Genomic DNA, 21,069 nt, shown 5'->3' on the forward strand with positions numbered 1-21,069 from the left:
CAAATGATGTTGAAATATTAAAATATTCTGCACAATTTCAATTGGATTTATCATCAGTTGATATGACCTCATCGTATCAGATACGGTGTAATCTTTTGGAAAACCTCGATGATTTTCAACAAAAATCCTTGTATTAACAAATTTAAATTCAACTATATATTTTACAATTGGTGACGAATGTGATAAGTTAATCAATCAATATGTTATCAGTTTTTGATATTAATATTTTTGTCATTGTTGTGAAATGACAATTTTTTTATTTCATCAAACAACCAGTAACTTGACGGATTATTGTGAAAGATTATATTTACCAAAAATTATCAAACAGAAAACTATTAGGAATATATCTGACTATAAGTCAGGTACTTAATATTAAAACCGTTTCAATTGGCAATTTTAATGAAAACGGTTCAACTTATTTTATATGAGAAAATTTTCTAAAGTGTAATAAGAGCCAGAAGTTTGGATGTATCTAAATCTGGCAATTAAGCTAGATGTTGCAACAACTCATTAAATCATAGATTTTTAGACATAGTTTTTCAAGTTTTTCTTTTTCTTAATGTACAATTATATTTTACAATAAATAAACATTATAAATGTATGTTCAATCAATAAATGTATTACAAATATCAATTAGGCTAAATATTTACAAAAATATTTACAGACTAGTGTTAACACTTCACCGTGCGCCATGAGATAAACCCAAAAAACAAAAGAGCAAGAGAGATGCAGAAATAATAGTGTTTTTACTCCAGAGATCATAAGGAAGCATAAGAATAAGAATTACAAAAATAAAAGAAAATCTGGAAACCTGCAGTGTCACTAAGATTTTAAATGTTGACCCGAAACACATTTTATTTATTAAAACTGGCACAAAAATTTCAATATGATTTAATTGAACAAATTTCATTTTTTTTTCTATATTTTAAAGGCTTCTTCTACTAACTAGGGGTTTATCTGGATTGGACCTACAATTTAACGTGGGCTCCGAATCGCGGTCCTTGGCATTAAGCCTACCGACTGGCGAGTGACCAATTTAGAAATCATCCCAGAAGACATCCGGTCTTACCCAGCCTGGTTACTGGCGTGACTGGGAACATTTTCCATGTCGGATTTTGCACTCTTGCCTAGGACACAAATGTTAAACAATCTGAAACATAAATTTACGACCATGCCCCAGCAGGATTCGAATCCGCAACAGTAGGTGGACCGTCCTGTCACCTTTAACACTGCGCCAACCAAGCCGGCAATTTAATTTTTTGAAATTCAACAAATTTAATTTGAACATTTTAAAGAAACTGCTCCAAGCTCAAATTTGCTAACAATGGAGCAAATATACATTCGAGTGTGACTTTAAAAAGCATTCAAAGCAATCCCATAATTCACTGTAATTTAACTCTTTGGCTCCGAGGGTAGTTTGTGTTCAGAAATTGATCAAGAAAATGTTAGCATAAGTTTATATCAAAATAGCATCAAAAATACACAAATGAATACATTTTTAATTTAAAAAATATTCGCAGCTAAATGAATATAAGATATTTTTACGATTTATATTAACGGATGCTTGCTATTATATAAATAGATCATATGATGCATCAGATAACAGAATTTCTGATTTAATTATTCGTAATTGGCGTGATTAATTAATAACGTAACATTTATCGTAGAAGATGGTATGGAGAATGAAAATATTTTTAATGAATGACCCATTGTGCGACAATGACTCATATACAGAATTTTGTAATCTTTTCTTTACATTTCACTTGAAGTATGTCTTGAATGTTAATTGAACTACGATTGAGTATGATAACTGACAATAAATCATTTCTACATTGAATCACCTTAAAATCATCGAAATTCATTAGATAATAAACTTGTTTTTATTGATGATTCAATATCTGGGTCATCTATTAAAACTAAAGAGGTCTCCAATATTGATCGAATGAAAAAACATACATCTACACTATTAAATAAAATCGACATGATTTATTGACGATTAAACTTTCACTTTTTATTATAAGTAGACTGATAGATTAAAATATTATACATTTTTTGAAAAGGTTTATATAAAAATAAATTAGTAATAAAATGAATATATCCTTAATCTTGACGATAACAAGGTAGATAATCTGTTCCTCGAAATACAATATCACTTTTTACATGTATTAAATATTCTTATAATTTCATCATGTCAAAATTTAACCAATTGTACAAAATACACCGCATTAACATATTTTAAATCGTAATGCTAATAGAAATATTTACAAATATCCAGGAAAAGGTCTGATAAGAAACCTCCATATATGGGTGTTTTATAATAAAGGATATCTCAAAAATAACTTCGTATTTAAACTGTGAAAAAATGAAAAAGTTTAAAATTTGCTTTGCTGAAACATCCTTTATATATGTACTTTTTTACTTTTACAATATAATTGATAAGCTTATTTCTTATCTATGTTTTTAGTTATATATAACTAAGCCTGTCTCTATATTCTTAGTCACTTAAATTACCATGGGAGCATCAATTCAAATGGAAATCATCTAACTTGAACACTCAACAAAAGGAGGGTTTACATATAGGGTGAGATGTAAATTTTTTAATGATTATATGGTATGAGTCATCAAATTTACATCATAAAATTAAAGTATGCAGGGCAAACTTGCATTAAACCAGACACAAATATATTTAGGGGGTCTTTCTAGTATATAATTTTGAAAATTTATTGCATAGTCTTAGAGCTTGGGTTTTCAAGAATACATCGTTGAAAGAAAATTTAAAAATTCCATTAATTTACAAAGCTGCACTGTTTAAAAAATCATAAAAACAGACAAAAATGTTGACAGTCTTCTTACGTCTAAGAATTTTGCATTTTGTTACAAATTAGTAAAAGGGTAGAAAGAAAAATTCAACTCACATCATCCCAAAAACGATCTATTCAATTTAGGTCCGTTGGTTATTCCTTAAATACAATTAGACTTTCGACAATTGGATACACTGTGCCTAAGAGTCATCACCTTGAAAGAGACGAAATATATTTCAAGCAATAAATAACCCATATGCCTCTAAATTGAAGTCTTACAATTTTTTCATCGAAGTAATATATAATAGAGCAATAAAGACCAAATTATAAAAATGGGTTATAATATTAAGTCATTTAATATTAGTTTTCTCAAATAAAATATTTAAATATATTCAAAACGAATAAATTCAAACAATATACATAAAATAAATATTAAATATAAATTAACCTCTAAGTCGGTAAACATTTAATGGGTGATTAACCGTCTTATATTGTTTTTTTTTTTTCACTAATGAAAATTGCCATTTAAATAAAATTGAATTGCGTTAAAAAACCGTTTGCTAGTTTGCAGCTGTAACTCCTTCCTTATGACAAAAGATGTCTTTTACATTCCTATTCGATTCTATCAGAAGAAAAACTATTATTTATTTATACTATTATTTTATCCTTATCGGTTACTCAATAATTGGTATTTTAGTACTATTTTTAGTAGACTATTCATTATATTGACACTAACTTCTTATTCTTAACTGTAAATTAATGTTATTTGTCTGTTATTTCTTGTTATATATTCTGTAAACTGCAATCAAATAAGGCAAGACCATCAAATAGTTAACATCGCAGAAATTTATGATACATAATGGTTAGAATATTTTTAAAACAAAAATTGTTCAAAAATTATATTTTATATAATTTTCATATACTTAACACATGTTTTAACTTATACACTAAAAACCCGATATGACCGAACCGGAATGTGACAGTTGCTTTTAATATTTCAAGCTTTGAGATCAACATGACATTATTGTATTGCAACATATTCTTTATATAACGAGTGAACTAATTATGCATCAATTGAGGCACCTCCAAAACAAGCATTCAGAAGGTAACAAGTAGTTTAGGGCTTTATGCAATTTACTTTGGATATGTGATCAGGTATAAGTGCACAAAAGTCCCTCATTTAAGTAAATATTGAGTGATTCATGGAATGTTGAAATTTTTAAAATTTATACAGCTTATCGTACGTAGCTTGCATATGCATATTTATTTATTATTATACAGGCATGAGTGCTTGAAAGTTACATCTTTTGATTTTTATGAATTATAGTCGTTGAAAGTAATTGATGATGACTAAATGTTTATACAATTTTTCAAAGTGTTTGAATATACTTTATTATTTGTACAGCTTATCATATAGGTTTGGCGCATGTATATTTATTGCAAATGTGCTTTGTGAATGTTAAACAAGATAACACTTAAAAATTACACAACTGATTCAATTAAAACAGATATCTAATATAAGGGCAGTTTTTCAATGTTAACTTAACCTCTATTTCATACTTAATACTGTGTTATTTTGGATGGATATTTTACTAGACGATTATCGGGCGTGTCAATAAGTTTTGAGGATTTTTTGTAACTTTGAAGCCTTACTTAATGGTACAACCTATTGGTTAATTTTAATGAAGAAGTAATTTCTGCTTTTTCAGCGTCCTTCGTTCGAGAAAGATAATTTATACATATAAATTTGAAATTTAATCAGTGGTTTTGTTGCACTTTACAGTTGGAATAAAAACTAAACAAGTAATGTTCAGCAACTCTTTTGAACCAGTTTTACACAGGTTAAACAGGGTCATGCGGTGGATGCATCAAAACCAACCGATCTCTCAATTTTTGTTGTGTGGCTGGGGATATGTTGCGTTAGTCAATATAATATGTTGCGTCATTAAAGCGTTGCTGTGATGGAAGACAACAACTATCTGTCGGCTTCGTGGCACAGTGGTAAAGACAATAAGATGGTCCTCCTACTGTTGCGATAGTCGCGGGTTCGAATCCTGCTGGGGCATGGTCGTAAATATATGTTTGTGATTGTTTAACATTTGTGATTGCCCTTAGGCAAGAGTGCAAAATCCGACAACAAAAATCATCGAGGTCACGCCAGTAACCAGCCTGGGTAAGACCGGATGTCGAGGACCGTGGTTCGGAGCCCACGTTAAGCTGTAGGTTTAGTTACTAAAGAACCGAAGAAGTTGACGTGATCAAAATCGATACACACACAACAATTATCTTATTGATAAATTCTGGCCGTCTTTTTAAAGCATCAGCTTCAATAATGTTCATTGTTCACGTTAGAATATCTAATTAATTATTAGGCCAGGTTCGACGAGCTCATAGTGAACAGCTCCTTTCCAATACCACCAAATGCTTAATGGCTTTGCAACCAGTTCTGAAAGTATCAAACTTATTTTACTATCCAATATTATGTCAATAGCATCCAAGAATGTATTTAACATTTGGTATCTTCGTAAGAAGTGCTGCTCGTTCGGTCAGACTATGAGTTACAAAATATGCCTATTTACATTTTTATTGTTTATAAAATCGTACATGTAAATAACAGCTCTGCATGAATGCAAAAATGAAGCGTTGGATTTGAGGCACGAAAATCTAAAGGTGGTTGGATTAAGTCCAGAACATGTTATCAAAATCACTCGACTTTTCTTATATCACAAAATTACTCAATTATAATTTGTATAAAACCATGGTGATTCAAATAAACGTGACTGGAACAGAGTCATGTTCTCCGTTAAATCAGGAATACTGTGGATGAGGGCTGTTGTTGATCTTGTTAAGTATCACAAATTCGTCGTAAGATTCCAAATTGGTTAACTCAGACACAACGGACTACGGAACTTAGTCAAGGAAGAATGCAACTTATGAATCGATAGTCAATACTCATACATCCGAAGTAAGTAAAAAATTAAATTAAATTGCAGCAGCAAAAAAAAGCTGTTTCATTACAGCGTAACTTTACACAAAAAATGTCTTAACAATATGTTTAGAAATAAAAAATGCCAAAATATTACGGGCATACTAGTACAAAAATAATAACAAAAAGTTACTTTAAAAAGTTCTCAATCATAGCATCTCCTGCCTCGACAGCGAAATGCTGCAGATGTTTTTAAGGCCCTCGACTGAATTTAAATCAAGACGACAGTGTGATGACAATTACAATCGAAATTTTAATAGCGTTGGCGTTCGAATTTTTCCAGAACTTCCTGTTAGCACCATTGTTCAAGCCAACCTAATTTTTTCTGCAGATAACTATTATCCGATGTTGTTAAATACATACAGTTATAAAAAAATCACCAGACATTTCAAATTTTTAATAATGGAAAGCTTGAATGATTGTTGCAACAAAAAAAAACAGGTTTTATAACTATAACTCATAAATACTCATTTTGTGCCTGTCAATGTACACCGAGTGCTCATGTATTGTCGTACATAATAAAACTATTCTTATATAATCTCTTCTTTCCTCTATCTTTCACTATCACCTATTCTAGGTGCGTATTTGTGGTGCTTCATTTAGTTTTTTTTTCTCGATCAGCCTACCAATCAAGTTCATAGAATCCAAAGATAATCGAATACATTTTTGTTCGGAAATTAAAGTGTATGGACATAATTATGCTTTTTTATAGCGATGCATGATAAAGACAAGATGACGTTTTGATCAAAATCGAATCAGAACCCAATTGACTATTATGAACGCTCAAATTAACTTCTTAATTTGTCAATTAATTTTCTTTATAACAACCTCAACAGATCTTGAAAAAACTCTACAGGTTAATAGATAATCCAATAGTGAATGTCTCAGAAGCGCTGCCTTTTGTGAGATTAACAAGGTTTCATGTTTTCTATTTATAAATAATATACAAAGCTTTTTATCCACATTATTGTTAATTATTGGCTAACATTCACTTTAAAGGTAGCAGCACACGTTAAAAGAAACGACTTTTTCAGAAATATGGAATAGAACTATACTATTCATAATAATATTTTTGATATATAGTTTGTTTCAAACAAAACAAAAACTGTAGTAGTAAAACAATCATTCATTGGTTGCCCATCTACATGACATTGTTTAATCACGAATTACTAATGTGCCTTGGTTGAATATTGACCGTTTTTTATACATTTCACATAAATATAAAAATACAGATTGGGGAGGTGGTGGATTGGCAAGAGACAAAGAGATATATAGAATCACATATAACATGATAAATAGATGCCCGTTATTACGTATGCCAGGAAAAAATTACACGTCAACATCTTCACATGTTATCAAAAATCTAGACTATTAAACATCGAATTATGCATTGTATTATAAAACAAAGGACAAAGGCCCATTTTCAACATGTTGTAATTGCCGCATACTAACTGCACTGATACAAAATAATCATTTCTATTGTGACACATGCCACCATGTACCTGATAAAAAAACCATTCCTTAACTTCAATGTAATGTTTAAGCAACGATTCAAAAATACTACAGATAAGCTTTAATTTACTGTATTTTGATTCAATTGCCAGTAACACAGTCTATATATGTACTGTGAATTAATTATGAGTTATGGGAAATCACTTTCAAATGTAATTGATGCATTTGAACTAAGTATTACATAAATAAAGATCAAGCGTTACAAGCAGACACGTGACAAAGTGTTGCAAAATACTTCACTGAAATCTACATAGAAACTGTAGAAAAAAGGGTATATTCTATCACACCCGTAATATTCAGCAAACATTGATGCTTTCGAATATCATCATAATGTTTTTGAATGTACGTAAAATATGCTTTGATAAATAATCCCAATTAAAGATGATCCCAGAGATATAGAAATAACAGTAGTTAATTTCATAATAATTTAAAAAAAGATAACAAAAATAAATCAATAGTTCTCGTTAAAAAAATTAGACTTAGTATTGGTATATTTCAACGTTTGGTTAAGGCGTAACATGCCCACCCACCAAACTATCTTAACCTTGTACCGTCAGATTTTCACTTGTCTCTCATCAAAACTCCACATTGTTATTTTACCTATGAGCTCAGTAGCCAAATTATCTAAAATAGTGACAGCGATCATATCAAACATTTTGCCACTTTTGGTGTCGAGATTGAGTTTTTATGATAAACATTTCCACGATACCGATACGGCGGCATTTGTATTATTAACTTATGAATATTTAAATGACACGTTTAAGTGTTATTGCTGATCGTTTAGATTTAATTTAATCAAATAATTGCTTCTAAACAGGATTTTTATAACATTTGTATAAATTATAAGTATAAAACAATAAGTGCTAGATGATGCACCTTATCATAAAACATTCATTATCAATCTTACTTTGTTAATTTTATCGTATGATCAACTTACATCAATGATACAATTACATCAAGGTTACATCATCATGATACAATTCTATATATATATCATATATATATATATATATATATATATATATATATATATATATATATATATATATATATATATATATATATAGTGACATTACTTTTAATATTAAGGTAAAATTTTTACTTTTCCTTAGGATTAAGATATTATGATACTGACATGTCATAATTACTTAGATAACAAATATTCAATGAATAATGGTTATTTTGAGTAAAACTATTGAAAAAAAAAAAGCAAATATTACCTGTAAAATATTTCCTCATTATATTGCTGGTTGCCTATACATTAGCAGTTTTTTAATAAAATTACATGGGTGGTTAAAACATGTATTACTGAGCAAATAGGCTTTATTACATTTTATGGTAACTGTGAAAATATAAACGAATAATAAAACCATATCTTGCCGCGGCATTAATCTTTTGTCGTCGGTGTTTTATCATTAGACAACCCACGTAAAGAAAGATAAATTTGATCCAAAAAAATCAATATTAGTTATTTACCCTACTCCTCATTTCTGTACATACAACAAGAGGAAATATTTTAGTGTTAATCGTAGTATCGTCAATAATTTAAAATAAATATGATTTAGATTAATCGAGGCTTAATATAAATCTCCAAAATAATATACATAATTTCTAGGGTAGGTTTTAGTTTACCAGATAATAGTGATTATCGGGAATAAATATTATTTACACTACTTTTAAGCATAATATAAATAAATTAAATAAAAGTAAATAAATAAAAAGTATTTTAAAAATGTTAAACTAATAAGTTGGGTTTTAAGACAATGGTGACAATAAGGCAGATACTAATTACATTACATCTAGCCTCACATAAGTAGTATATAAACGGGTATTTCCAAAATTTTCTGTCGTGAAAAGTGGAGATGTAGATAATTTTTAGGTTAGGTTTATTTTACTAAATAAAATTATGACAAATTTTTCTAATTTTAAACTTTATTTTGTTAGACAATGATGATCTTCATCTCAAAAATTTGCTTTACTAGATAAAATGTTTATGTTCGGTGTTATGATAATAGTAAATGATATACTATATTCTAAACTAACCGAATGACGCCAGTAATCTGCTAAGGTTGCTCTATTCCCTGTACCGAGGCCATCTAAATAGGGACACATAAAAGGAAGAACATAAGATTTAAGTTTCCCTTTTAAGCCTTTAACATATTCTGGTATTGAAAGATTAACATAAGAACTAGTTTTAAAAGCTTATTTTATTGGTTCTTACAAATACAATGAAATGTGATTATCTGTTGCTAATCATTACTGAAAAAATAATGAATCATGAAAGATATCTTTATAAATATAATAGATTATTTATAATTGGACAGCCAGTTTTTATCACTTATGCATCCCACACAATTAATGTTGTGATTTAAAAGAAACAGGCAGACAGAATATCGGCGTTACAAATCACACAACAATGCAAATAATTATTTGTAATGTCATAATTTAATTTCGTCGCCTAGGCGTTTTTCGATATAGAATTGCATTAAATTCGATTGTTATTTATTTTTCGATATACATTTCACTATACAGAAGACATTGAACCTTTTCAATCATCACTTTTTCGGTCGGAAATAGAAATATATATGCGAGTTGCGTAGCTATTTCTATTTGGAATTAAACATTTCATTTTCGATAGCTTCCGTATTCATCACCAGGTACCGAAATAATTTCAGTCTAATTTTGCGTATTTATTCATTGAGGCTTTTGGTTTAATTGCATTTATTGGCTATTAAATACATTTCTTATGTATATTTTCTATTTGTGTTTTCTATTAGCAAGCAAATATTAATCCTAATTATTACTAGGTCACAAATTAGAGCACATAAGTACTTGAAGAAATTCTTTTGTTTTCTCTCAGATAGTTAAAGATAAACAATAGGAATGAAAACAAATAGATTTAATTCCGTCTAGTAGTCAACCTTGTTTTGAAAGCATGACACAAGAACAATACCACTTCCTTGTACGTCCAATGTCTATGATTAAGAAAAGCAATCAAGCTTGGCAAGTTCGTTTTTTTTTATTATTGGATTAAAAAACATTTCTGAATACTTGAAAACGTCTTCAATATTTAAAGTTCAAATAACATAATTATTTAACATTCTAGTGTTGGTCAGAAAATTGACATTACGATTGAAGTATTGAGACAGACAGAAAAACGTATATGATCTGAAATGTATAAATTAATATGAATTAGAAAACATTAATGAAGAAATTTGGAAGCATAAATATATAAGGTGTTTGTATGTATTTTGACTGTTGATAAAAACAAAAAAGTATCAGTGTAAATAACTATTAAACAACCTAACCTAACAGAGTGAAATTCGATGGTTTTCACATTTCTTCGCGTAAAATAACAATTTTTCCTTTAGTATTATTGACTTATTCTGAGTATATAGATGTTAGTCATAGAATTCTCATAATAGCATTTTCGACACTCATTACTTTTGCAAACACTTTTAGAAATGTATGGTGATACTGATCCGAAATTGATTCGAATTGTCGGTTTTGACTTCAATTATTGAAAAGTAATGGAAGATTTGAATCAGCTGCTTCCGGGCGTTAACATGCGATGAGAAAGATTTTGAATCTTTGAACTAGAAAACTAGCTACCATACGAATGTACTGAAAATGTAATTTCAATATAACAATGTCATTGCTTGTATGTCTAAAATCAGACAGAACTGTTACTGCAGATATCTACTGAAGTCAATTGAACAAAGTGAATGATGTATTGTTGCAAAAAGGGCCAGCAATAACAGTCATCCTCTTGTATTACAACGTTCGATCACATTCAAGCATCGATTGCATTGCAAGTGTTGTGATACAATGTTGCACCTCGAATAGGAAGCTCTGCGGCATCCAGCGTACTCGTCAAACATAGTGCTTCCTGATTAACACTTATTCAGATCGATACAGCATGGCTTGGTTGGCACTTGGATGATTTGACCGCTGCCAAACCAACATTGCTCTTTCGACACGCTATCACCACGTTACCAGAAAGATGGGCAAAAGTTGTATAATATAATATGAAATGTTATTAATATATATTACACCAAATTTTCTCAATAAATGACTTAGCAAAAAATGATCAGCCTGAATAATGTTCAGTCAATTGAATTTCGATGAAATTCGCCACTAAATTATTGAGGAAGAAAGGCATAAAATAACCAGCTTCATAAATTAATTAAAAATCGATCACTGACTATCTTACCATTCACGATATGATAAACTATTTAATATTAAAGTAAGAAAAGTGTTCTTGCAAAACACAAATATCAAAACCATTGTTATGAGAAAACACTTTCACTTTCCCTTTTCATCTTCATTCATATTCCGATAGGCATTTATTTTTGTTTCTGTTGTTAGTTACCAACATGCATTTAAATTACGTAGGTTGGTAAACATAATAAAAAATGAAGAATGAATGTTTTTTAAATTAAAATTACAACATGTTCCCTTTATTAGGGCGCATCTGTCGTGTATACCAATAAAAATATAATTACACGTAAGGTTGTACGTGTATTACATATACAACAGCCGATGACAGTGGCTTATGGCCGAAACCATGAAACGTGAAGTATTGTCATGCGAATTAACAATATACAAAACATATATCCAAGTCAGCTGGACTTTTCTTGATACCTTCAATTTATGATACTTAATTACGGAACATTATATTTTACCTACTATTTATGATATAATATTCTTATAACAAATATTTTAAAATAAATTAAAACTTACGTTTTAAAAAACAAAAATATATCAGGTGCCTCAAAAAATCTACAATTACCATCATTAAGATAAAATTCAACGTCATCATCAATAGATCACTAACCGTTACAAAATAACCAAGGTACAAATAAGAATCAGTAAAAATTGAAATATAAAAACAAAAATGTATAATAAAAAGTAAGCAATTTTATAATATGATGAATCATATTTTATTTATTGCACAAAAGAAATTACTAAATTATTATTCGCAATTCAAAATTGTAAAAACATAAATGTGCTGGTTTACATTGCTTTTTTTTGAATTAATACATTTTTAGAATTAAAAACGATACAAATATAATGTAACTCATAATCAATCTTGAGTTGATAAATTGAGAAATAAACTTTCTTGTCTAATTCAATTGTTAGATTTTAAAACATACAGTGAACAGAACAAAATCAAACAATGTTTAATGTTTTAGAAATGGTGATATAATTAAAAAATGATGCTCAGAGAAATCAAAAAGTTCTAATATAAGGGAATATTATGACAGGCCTATATTTGACATTGGGTTAGCTAGCTAGCAAGTATCGGGGCATATCACCTTGACCAACTGTTACTAAACTCGTGAAAATTTACCTAAACTAAAACGCTACAATTCAAATGCTGTAAAACATTTGTTGTATTAATTATAAATAGAAATGAATGATTTATTCAAAGTAATTCAAACTGTTTTCCTTTTGTTTTTTAAATACCCTTATATAACCACAATAGACTGATAAATTTCAAACTTTAAAGCAATTACATTTATCAACAATACGTCATCGATAAAACAAATCTTATGGTATTATTTTTGTATCAGTTATTTTATCCCTATTTTGCAATTAATCTAAAATGTTATCAAATAATCCATGAGGAATTTATATATTTAGAAGAAATAAAAGAAAATTGCCTCACGGAACACGTATGGGAAAATCACGCGTGAAACATTTTAATTCATAAATTATTTCCCAAGATCTCTTTAATTACTGCATTAATTATATGAGAATGAGTTGTTATGCAAATGATTTACATGACTGACGTATTAAATCGAATACCATCAAATTAGAGCAGAGGTCATAAATAAGTGGGAAATATTAAATCAAAAATTTTGCTGTTATTGAGCGTCACAGATATATAAGCAAAAGTTCTATTATATTGGTGCAGCCTAATTAACAATTGATAACTTTAATTCCTATTTTTGTGAACCTGAAGCTTAAATATGTAACCTAGAAGCTTGATAACAATATAAGTAACATTATTATTTCTTTAAACAAAAATTGAGTATTAAATGTTATAGAATTTTTTACGATATATAGGAACGATAGGATAAATTATAATCATTTTATATAACTACGCTATAATATGCACCTTTTTTGCTAACCCCAAGATAATAAATTAACTGCGATTTAACTAAAATAACTACACAATATTTAGATTATTATAACATCATTAAAAAGTGTATTATTTGTGAATTATTGAATATTCTTATTTAGAAACCGATATTTTAAAAACATATATAAACAAAAGCACTTCAAATATATAGCGTACAAAAGAAATAATATAAAATTTTCTCCTAAACAAGAAATATGAATTAGCTAAAAAAGTGTAATAACATCAATACATTCATTTTCATTAATCAGTTATGTATTTTCTTTTATGAATTTATTTATGATCATCATGATCCTATCGATAGAATTTTAAGGGTTTTAAAAATTATGGCAAATATCACCACAGCAAATATACAATCCAAAGACAATTAAAAACGTACGTGAAAACAAAAATATTTACAGTATTTAATTCATTTCAAATTAAACTAAATACGATACAAATATCCCGCCATGAAGAACAGCAATTTCCTGCGCGGACATTACATCAATGTCCTCGACAAGGTCGATATAGGGCGTAGCAACTTTTTACCTATCAATTCATTTATATTCAATAATATGCAATAGAAAGTATTAATTTAAAAGTTGGCTCAATGTTTAGAAATAATAGCTATGCAACTAAATTCCAAGAACGGTACATTTCTATCAAAATTTGACATAAATAATTAAATTATCCAAAAACAGTTCTTTCATACTATATAAACCTTACTCAATAATAAAAAAGGTACCAGTTAAAAGGTGTAACTCTTAAAAGTACAGTTAAACCGATAAAAATCCAAATAAAGAATTACTATTATAATTTCATAGTGCATAATAATAACGTTGTATATATTGACCACCGAAGAACAAATGGATATGTAGATAGAATTTTGATATTCAAATACCCTTCCTGTACTACCATTGTACTTCCAGAATTTTGTTTACAACGAATATATAGTTAATGTGCATCATATTAATTGTACATTTTCAGACTATAAAAAACGCAGATACCATTATATAATGTATTTACATTACTTATAAACTATGATTCAATGTCAGCGCTGGGTGCATGACATTTTCTATGGAAGTATATATCAAATATTATGACAAAAACGTACAAACTGCGTTCATTAAAAGGTAATTTATGATGATAAGTTAAACTGTTCATATAGATATTGAATTGATAACATATCTTAAAATTACATTAATCCAACAGAATTTTTTTAAGTAAAAATAAACTATTTCTGTGATTAAAATTGAAGGAATTTAGTGGTCGATGTAATAATTATATCAAAATATTACTATGTGTCAAGAGATTTTAAGCTTCCCTTTAAAATAAATGATAAGATTAAGAAACAGTATTATGTAAGTTACATAATAGTAACAAGTAAGTAGGTGGACAATCTATAGATTTTAAGAACTAAAATTCCTTATGTCTTAAAATAACTTATAAGCAGGGGATTCTTATGATTATGTTTAGAAAATAATTCTTTGTGTGTGGTGTATAACACATGGCCAAACTACTCAATATAAATGAATTACAAGAAGTCAATTAACATGTTAAAATAGATTAATTTTCTACCATTATAGTTTCATTCAATTATTCTTAATTAATTTATTTTATAAACGAGATGTACTTTGTTATTTCATTTTAATGACTACTGCATACATTATCATTCAAAGCCCAACTTAACCACAATACTGATCTCATTAACAATTGTATGTAAATAGAAAATATATTTAAATACCTAAATACCTTATTAAAATAACTTTTATATTCATATAAAAGAAAAAAATTCAATCAGATTTTTTTATTAAAAATTTAAATTATCTATTTTAAAGTTTATAGTATGAGTAAGACCAATATTGTGTGACTCATGAGATTCTTTATTATACTTTTATATTTCTTGAAAATTTTCTCAGTTTAAAACGCAAAAAGAATGTTCTTTTTGAATGGAATTTCATGTCAGTGTTGCCTGATTGGAGGCTAAGCTTGATATTAAGAATACCTTCATATCATAAATTAAAACTAAAGAAGAAAAGAACTATAAACAAAATCTGAGCTGAAAATCTTAATAATTGGGCGTAGCTATGTTGCTACAACAAATTTTTAAACGCGAAACGTCAAGTGAATAGATATAAACACAGTTAGGTTAAATCGATTTGGATACCACTATCCTAAAAACAAAATCTCTATAAGTCTTACCTCCGACAACCTTTCTCTTATTTCTAATTGCTCTTCTTCTGTGAGTCTTTGAGAATCCATTGCTGAAGACATTCTGTTAGAATATTACTCGCAGGACAATTCTATTTAAGAATATTACACTACGTATTTTACGTATACACAAACGTCTTTCACAACGATCTAAACAACAACCAACAGCTATAACTCCACTGTTGCCGTATCGCTATATTATGGTGGAGCCACACTTGAAAATGTTCGGGCTCAACGAGTTGGGATTATCTCTGCTTACGGCATTGCCACTGTTACATTTTTTTCTTTAAATAATACTTAATTTATATATTATATATATATATATATATATATATATATACATAGTCCTAATAATAATATAAATTATAATATATAAATATATAAAGCATTAAAAAATCTTTAAAAAAAATTCAATACATATGCAATACTATATACTCTTGGGACTCGTCTACATGAATTTATATTAACACTGCCATCTTTTATACGTTTACTAAATGAAACGGTGAAATAAAAAAGAATTTTATTTTTCAACGTTAAATAACGCTATTTTTTATGAATTTATAAATTTTGAAACATATATATAATTCTATATATTATATATATATATATATATATATATATATATATATATATATATATATATATATATATATATATATATATATATATATATATATATATATATATATATATATATATATATATATATATATATATATATATAACCAAATATCTATTCGAAATATTTACAAATAAGACACAACATATATACACACACAGTAATAATTTGATTTTTATTAACTTATATATTATATTATATATTATATTTTTGTTAACGACGTAGCAAGTGAAGTTAACCTCAAACAGTGAAGCGTATTAAGGGAAAAGTGCATTATAGCAAAATTTTGTGCAGTTTATCTTCTGTAATTCTATTAAATAGAGATATGGAGAACAAAAAGCAAGTTCTAATATGCAGTTTCATAAATTTTTTGCAAAGTCAGTTAATTGGTAGTGAGTTAAATGAAGAAAAGAAAGAGTCATTAGAAGTAGCCATTCAGTGTTTAGAGACGGCTTTCGATATTGAAAACCAACCTAATACCGAAATAATTGACCTTTTATCACTGATTACTATTAAACCAAAAGTTGAAGTAACAGAAGAACAGAAGGCCAAAGCTGAAGAACACAAGAATAAAGGCAATAATTATATGAAAAATTCAGAATATGATCAAGCAATTGCTGAATATACCAAGTATAAATTCATTTCCACTAACATTTTCAAGACTTACTTAATTTTTACATTTTTAGGGCCATTGAATTAAACCCATATAATGCTGTATATTACTGTAACCGAGCAGCAGCTTATACCAGACAAACTCAAGATGCTGATGCAATAATTGATTGTAAAGAAGCACTTAAACTGGATCCAACATATGGAAAAGCATATGGGCGGTTGGGAATAGCCTATTCAAATTTAAATAAATATGATTTAGCCTTAACAGCTTATCAGTCAGCATTAAAATATGATCCTAACAATGCAATGTATGAAGCGAATTTGAAAGTTGCCGAACAAATGGTGAATTCAGGTTCGGACAAGAAAACATTTTTACTTTAATGATAATATATCATAGAATTTATTTTCTAATTTTAGATGCTGCTGCTCCAACTATGGGAGGTAGACCTTTACCAGATATTACTCAATTCTTAAATAATCCAAACATCATAAATATGGCTAGTCAGATATTAAGCGATCCAACATTTTGTAATATGTAATAAGTAAAATATTAAAATGATGATATTTATTTAACTAACATAATCTTTTCAGGATGTCAGGAATAGTAAATATGGGTGGAACTGGTGAAGGCATGACGAATGCTGTAGAAACTATGTTGCAAGCGTAAGATATTTTATGTTAAAAATAATATGTTTATTTTAACTATCTATTTAATATTATTTAATAATATGGATGATATAATGATAATTTTAATTTCAGAGTAATTTATAGTTCAAGTATATACTTTATTTTTAAAGAAATTTAAATTTGAAGTAACATAATTCAATAAGTCCACATATAGAATTTAAATAAGTAACAATTATTTGTATCAGCAAGCAAATTGCCATATATTTCTTCGTCAGCTTCGTCAACATACTTTCCATATAGATTCTTATATTTCTTCCTCTTTCCTATTTTGTCCACCTTTTCACCTTTCACTTTGTAGCCTCTACAGTTTTTGTTATAATTTGGTTATTAATAGAGGTTAATAACTATTATAGTCCAATGTGAATTGTTTCGAGAAATTTATTTCAGTGCTTGTAATTAATATTTTTTATTTATTTTTTTACTTATTATTTTGCTATGTTCAACAATCTTAGCATATTTTTTTATTAAGTTCATTACACTTTAAGTATGCTTAGTACAATCTTAATTTACAAATAATTTGTTACTATGGTTCTGTTGTACTTACATTATTATACAAGTAGTTTAAAAAGTCTTAGCATCTAAAGACTTTTTAAAATAATAATATATACATATATTCTTAGCTTTACATTATTTAATATAAATGTATTTACTGAAGAAAGGTTAGCCAGGGAAATAGATAAAAGAAAAATATGAATATAAACTTTTACAGCTAAATGTTGTGGTGAAAAATATAGATATTAAAATGGTTAAAAGAATTTTTTAATAAAATTTTGTAATGATTGTAAATACTAGTAACAGGTTTCTATTTTTTTCATGACTATTAAAAATGGCCAATACCTATAATTTAAATAATCAGAAAAATATAGATTTATAAAAGTTAATAAGTATTTGTAGTAGCATATACGTTTATTTTATACTTTTTTTACAGAGGCCAGACATTAGCTCAGAGGGTAGCTAGTGAAGATCCTACTTTATATAGCAGATTGACGCGGAATAGACAAAATAATACTACACAGGGAACACAAGAAAATGGCGATGTAAACAACTTAACATCTTCAAATTCTAGTGGTGAACAACCACCAGAAAATAAAGATCAGGGTTCAGCATGAAAAAAGTTTAAGAAATAAGTAAAGGGGTTAAATTTCAGTTGACTATTTTTTCTTTTTCTTTCTACACTTTATTTCTGAATGAAACTCAATTTATAGTAATATAAAATATTTCCGGAAGAAATATTAGCAATTTAGACTGCTAATTTCTTCTTGTGGTATGTTAATGGTTTTTGGTATTTATTTTGTAGTTGTTTATAAAAGGAAAATAAAAAATATATACTAATTTGTAGTAGGATTGAGACCAGGGTACTGATATCCAAGTAGGAAAGAATGTATCTTTCAGAAATAGTTCCAGTTGTAATAACCCCATATTTAAGAGAACCAATACCTACAGTATCACTAATTAAGCACTTTTTTCGCTAGCATTCGTTAGTGACTTACAAAGCTGCTAAGTAGTGACACTGAATGTATATTTACTATATTTTCGATACATTACTTGCATAATTGTGATTTTCATATATTTTCTAATGTAGCTGTTCTCCAAAAAATAAAAAAAGTCTTTGATATATCTTGAAAGAATAGTTAAGGACTGCTTTAAGACTAAATTTTTAATATCATTATATATATGATATATTTGGGTGTTGCTATGTTAATTATTCAATAAAATAGATTATGTAAAGCTTATCATATTTTCTTTTACATACATCAACCCATATCAGCTGATGATACTTCACTTACTAGATCATATATTTTTAATACTTGTATTTGTCTAAATTATTCGATTTAATACAATATGTATTATTATTACCATAATGTCTGTTATTCATATTTTATTTATTCACGGATTTTAAATATTTTTGTTTTTGTATTGTATTTATCCATCTATGGATAATTATCTGATACATTTATTATTATTCTAAACATCTGATTTTTTTTCACCGTTCCTATTATTTGATTCCTTGGTTTGTGTTTAGTTACCATGATATTATTAATTATACTTTTACCACATTATAGTTTGTATTATTAATGTATTAATGATATAGTAATAGCGGTAAGATCTAGATTGAATATCAGGGAGTAAATAAGTCTTATAGAGAAAGTCTTTATTGAGAAAGTTGTTTGTTGAAAAGATAACAATGGGTAATTATAAAATAATCTAGAACATAGTATTCAAATAATTGCATTTTTCAGTCATTTAAAGCGTAGGACATTGTTACTCATCCATAAAAACTATTCCAAGCATGAGGCGTAACCTGGTGGCGATGTTATGAATTGAATTATATTTAGACACCAATGACGTAAAGATGGATCTTTTATACTGTAACTACTGTTTTCAAAGTTTCCGAAAATAAAATTGCAAGTGTCTGATTTCTCACACTGTGTAACGTCATTTGAAGCTTTCGTTTCAAAGCAGAATTGTAAACAAATTTTATTTATAATGATTCAGGCAGGATTTTAATAGAATAAGAATGCTTTAAATTTGATCGTATTTACATTATCACAAATTTATCAATACATTATACACATAGTTTGGTATTGAAATGTCTACAGACGAATTATGTAATATAACTGTTTAATTTTAAACCCATTGCCGTTTTATAACGGATTTAACTAGGATTCGGTGACAATTTCCCTTTGTTTATTGCAGTGAATTTCTAAAATACTTGAGGGATCTGTCCTTGGGTATTACGAATAGATACGGCCTTCTTGATCTAAAAATAAATGAGTTAGAATAGTGTAAATTGACTTAGAAAATATAATTTCGAAAACAATTGAGTTTACATTATTCTATATATAAGTGCACTTATCTCATGCGTATTTTTAAGTATGCCTCTTAGTGAATTTATTTTTTAATCCATACGTTTATGCAGTATATAGCGTACGGTTCGAAAACCCATTATCGGTATAACATCGTGAAAATTAGAGGTTGTTCAGAATCAAAAGCTAAAAATACCTACAGCTTTCTTAACAAAAAATATTCAAATTCTCTCTAATAAGTTTATTTGCTCATCGATCTTTTTTAAATATTTTATTTTTGGCTGCTCAAAAATTACAATCATATGATCATTAAATAAAGGAAACAGTGTCAATACAGAGTGAAGTAAAGCTAACGAGTAGGTTGGTATTTAGTCATTTATTTCCTGTGTTACAAACAAAATTTGAATCATGTCTCATATTTACTGACCGAATCATTAATCTTTTGACTTTGCTCGAGCAATACCGTTTGTTTTTTTTAATAGAATACGCCTCATTAATTATAACAAGTGTATGTTTTCCTTAATTAATACAAATCATCAAAGACAATAATAATTTAAGTGCATAGATGGTAGATCGTTTATCCAAATGAACAAAGGTGTCTCATTGCATTGCATCACCATTGAAGAATTATGTCAAGATCCCGTAATTTTACGTTTGTCGTCTCCAAATATAGAAAATAAGTCGAACACTTTGACACCAACCTTATAATT

At 27.9% G+C, this 21,069-nt stretch overlaps 2 protein-coding genes across 2 annotated transcripts in view; one reads left to right on the top strand and one right to left on the bottom strand.

Moving 5' to 3' along the window:
• Fim (plastin-2 fimbrin) overlaps window positions 1-15,857 on the bottom strand; it is a 42,967-nt gene extending 27,110 nt beyond the window's left edge. The window contains exon 1 of the mRNA XM_076405146.1: window positions 15,626-15,857. Coding sequence (XP_076261261.1) covers window positions 15,626-15,697 — 72 coding nt within the window. The 5' untranslated portion in view covers window positions 15,698-15,857. The remainder of the gene's footprint in view (window positions 1-15,625) is intronic.
• A 553-nt stretch (window positions 15,858-16,410) lies between these two features.
• On the top strand, window positions 16,411-19,282 carry LOC143197082 (small glutamine-rich tetratricopeptide repeat-containing protein beta). Its single transcript, XM_076405245.1, has 5 exons — window positions 16,411-16,883; window positions 16,940-17,217; window positions 17,283-17,400; window positions 17,457-17,528; window positions 18,481-19,282. The coding sequence occupies exons 1-5, from the start codon at window positions 16,579-16,581 to the stop codon at window positions 18,659-18,661; spliced, it is 954 nt and encodes a 317-aa protein (XP_076261360.1). The 5' UTR covers window positions 16,411-16,578; the 3' UTR covers window positions 18,662-19,282.
• The last annotated feature ends 1,787 nt before the right edge of the window (window positions 19,283-21,069 follow it).

This window comes from Rhynchophorus ferrugineus, unplaced genomic scaffold, assembly GCF_030347505.1.
Source record: "Rhynchophorus ferrugineus isolate W39M unplaced genomic scaffold, kcgeb_rfMv2 rfM5, whole genome shotgun sequence".
Taxonomy (NCBI): domain Eukaryota; kingdom Metazoa; phylum Arthropoda; class Insecta; order Coleoptera; family Curculionidae; genus Rhynchophorus; species Rhynchophorus ferrugineus.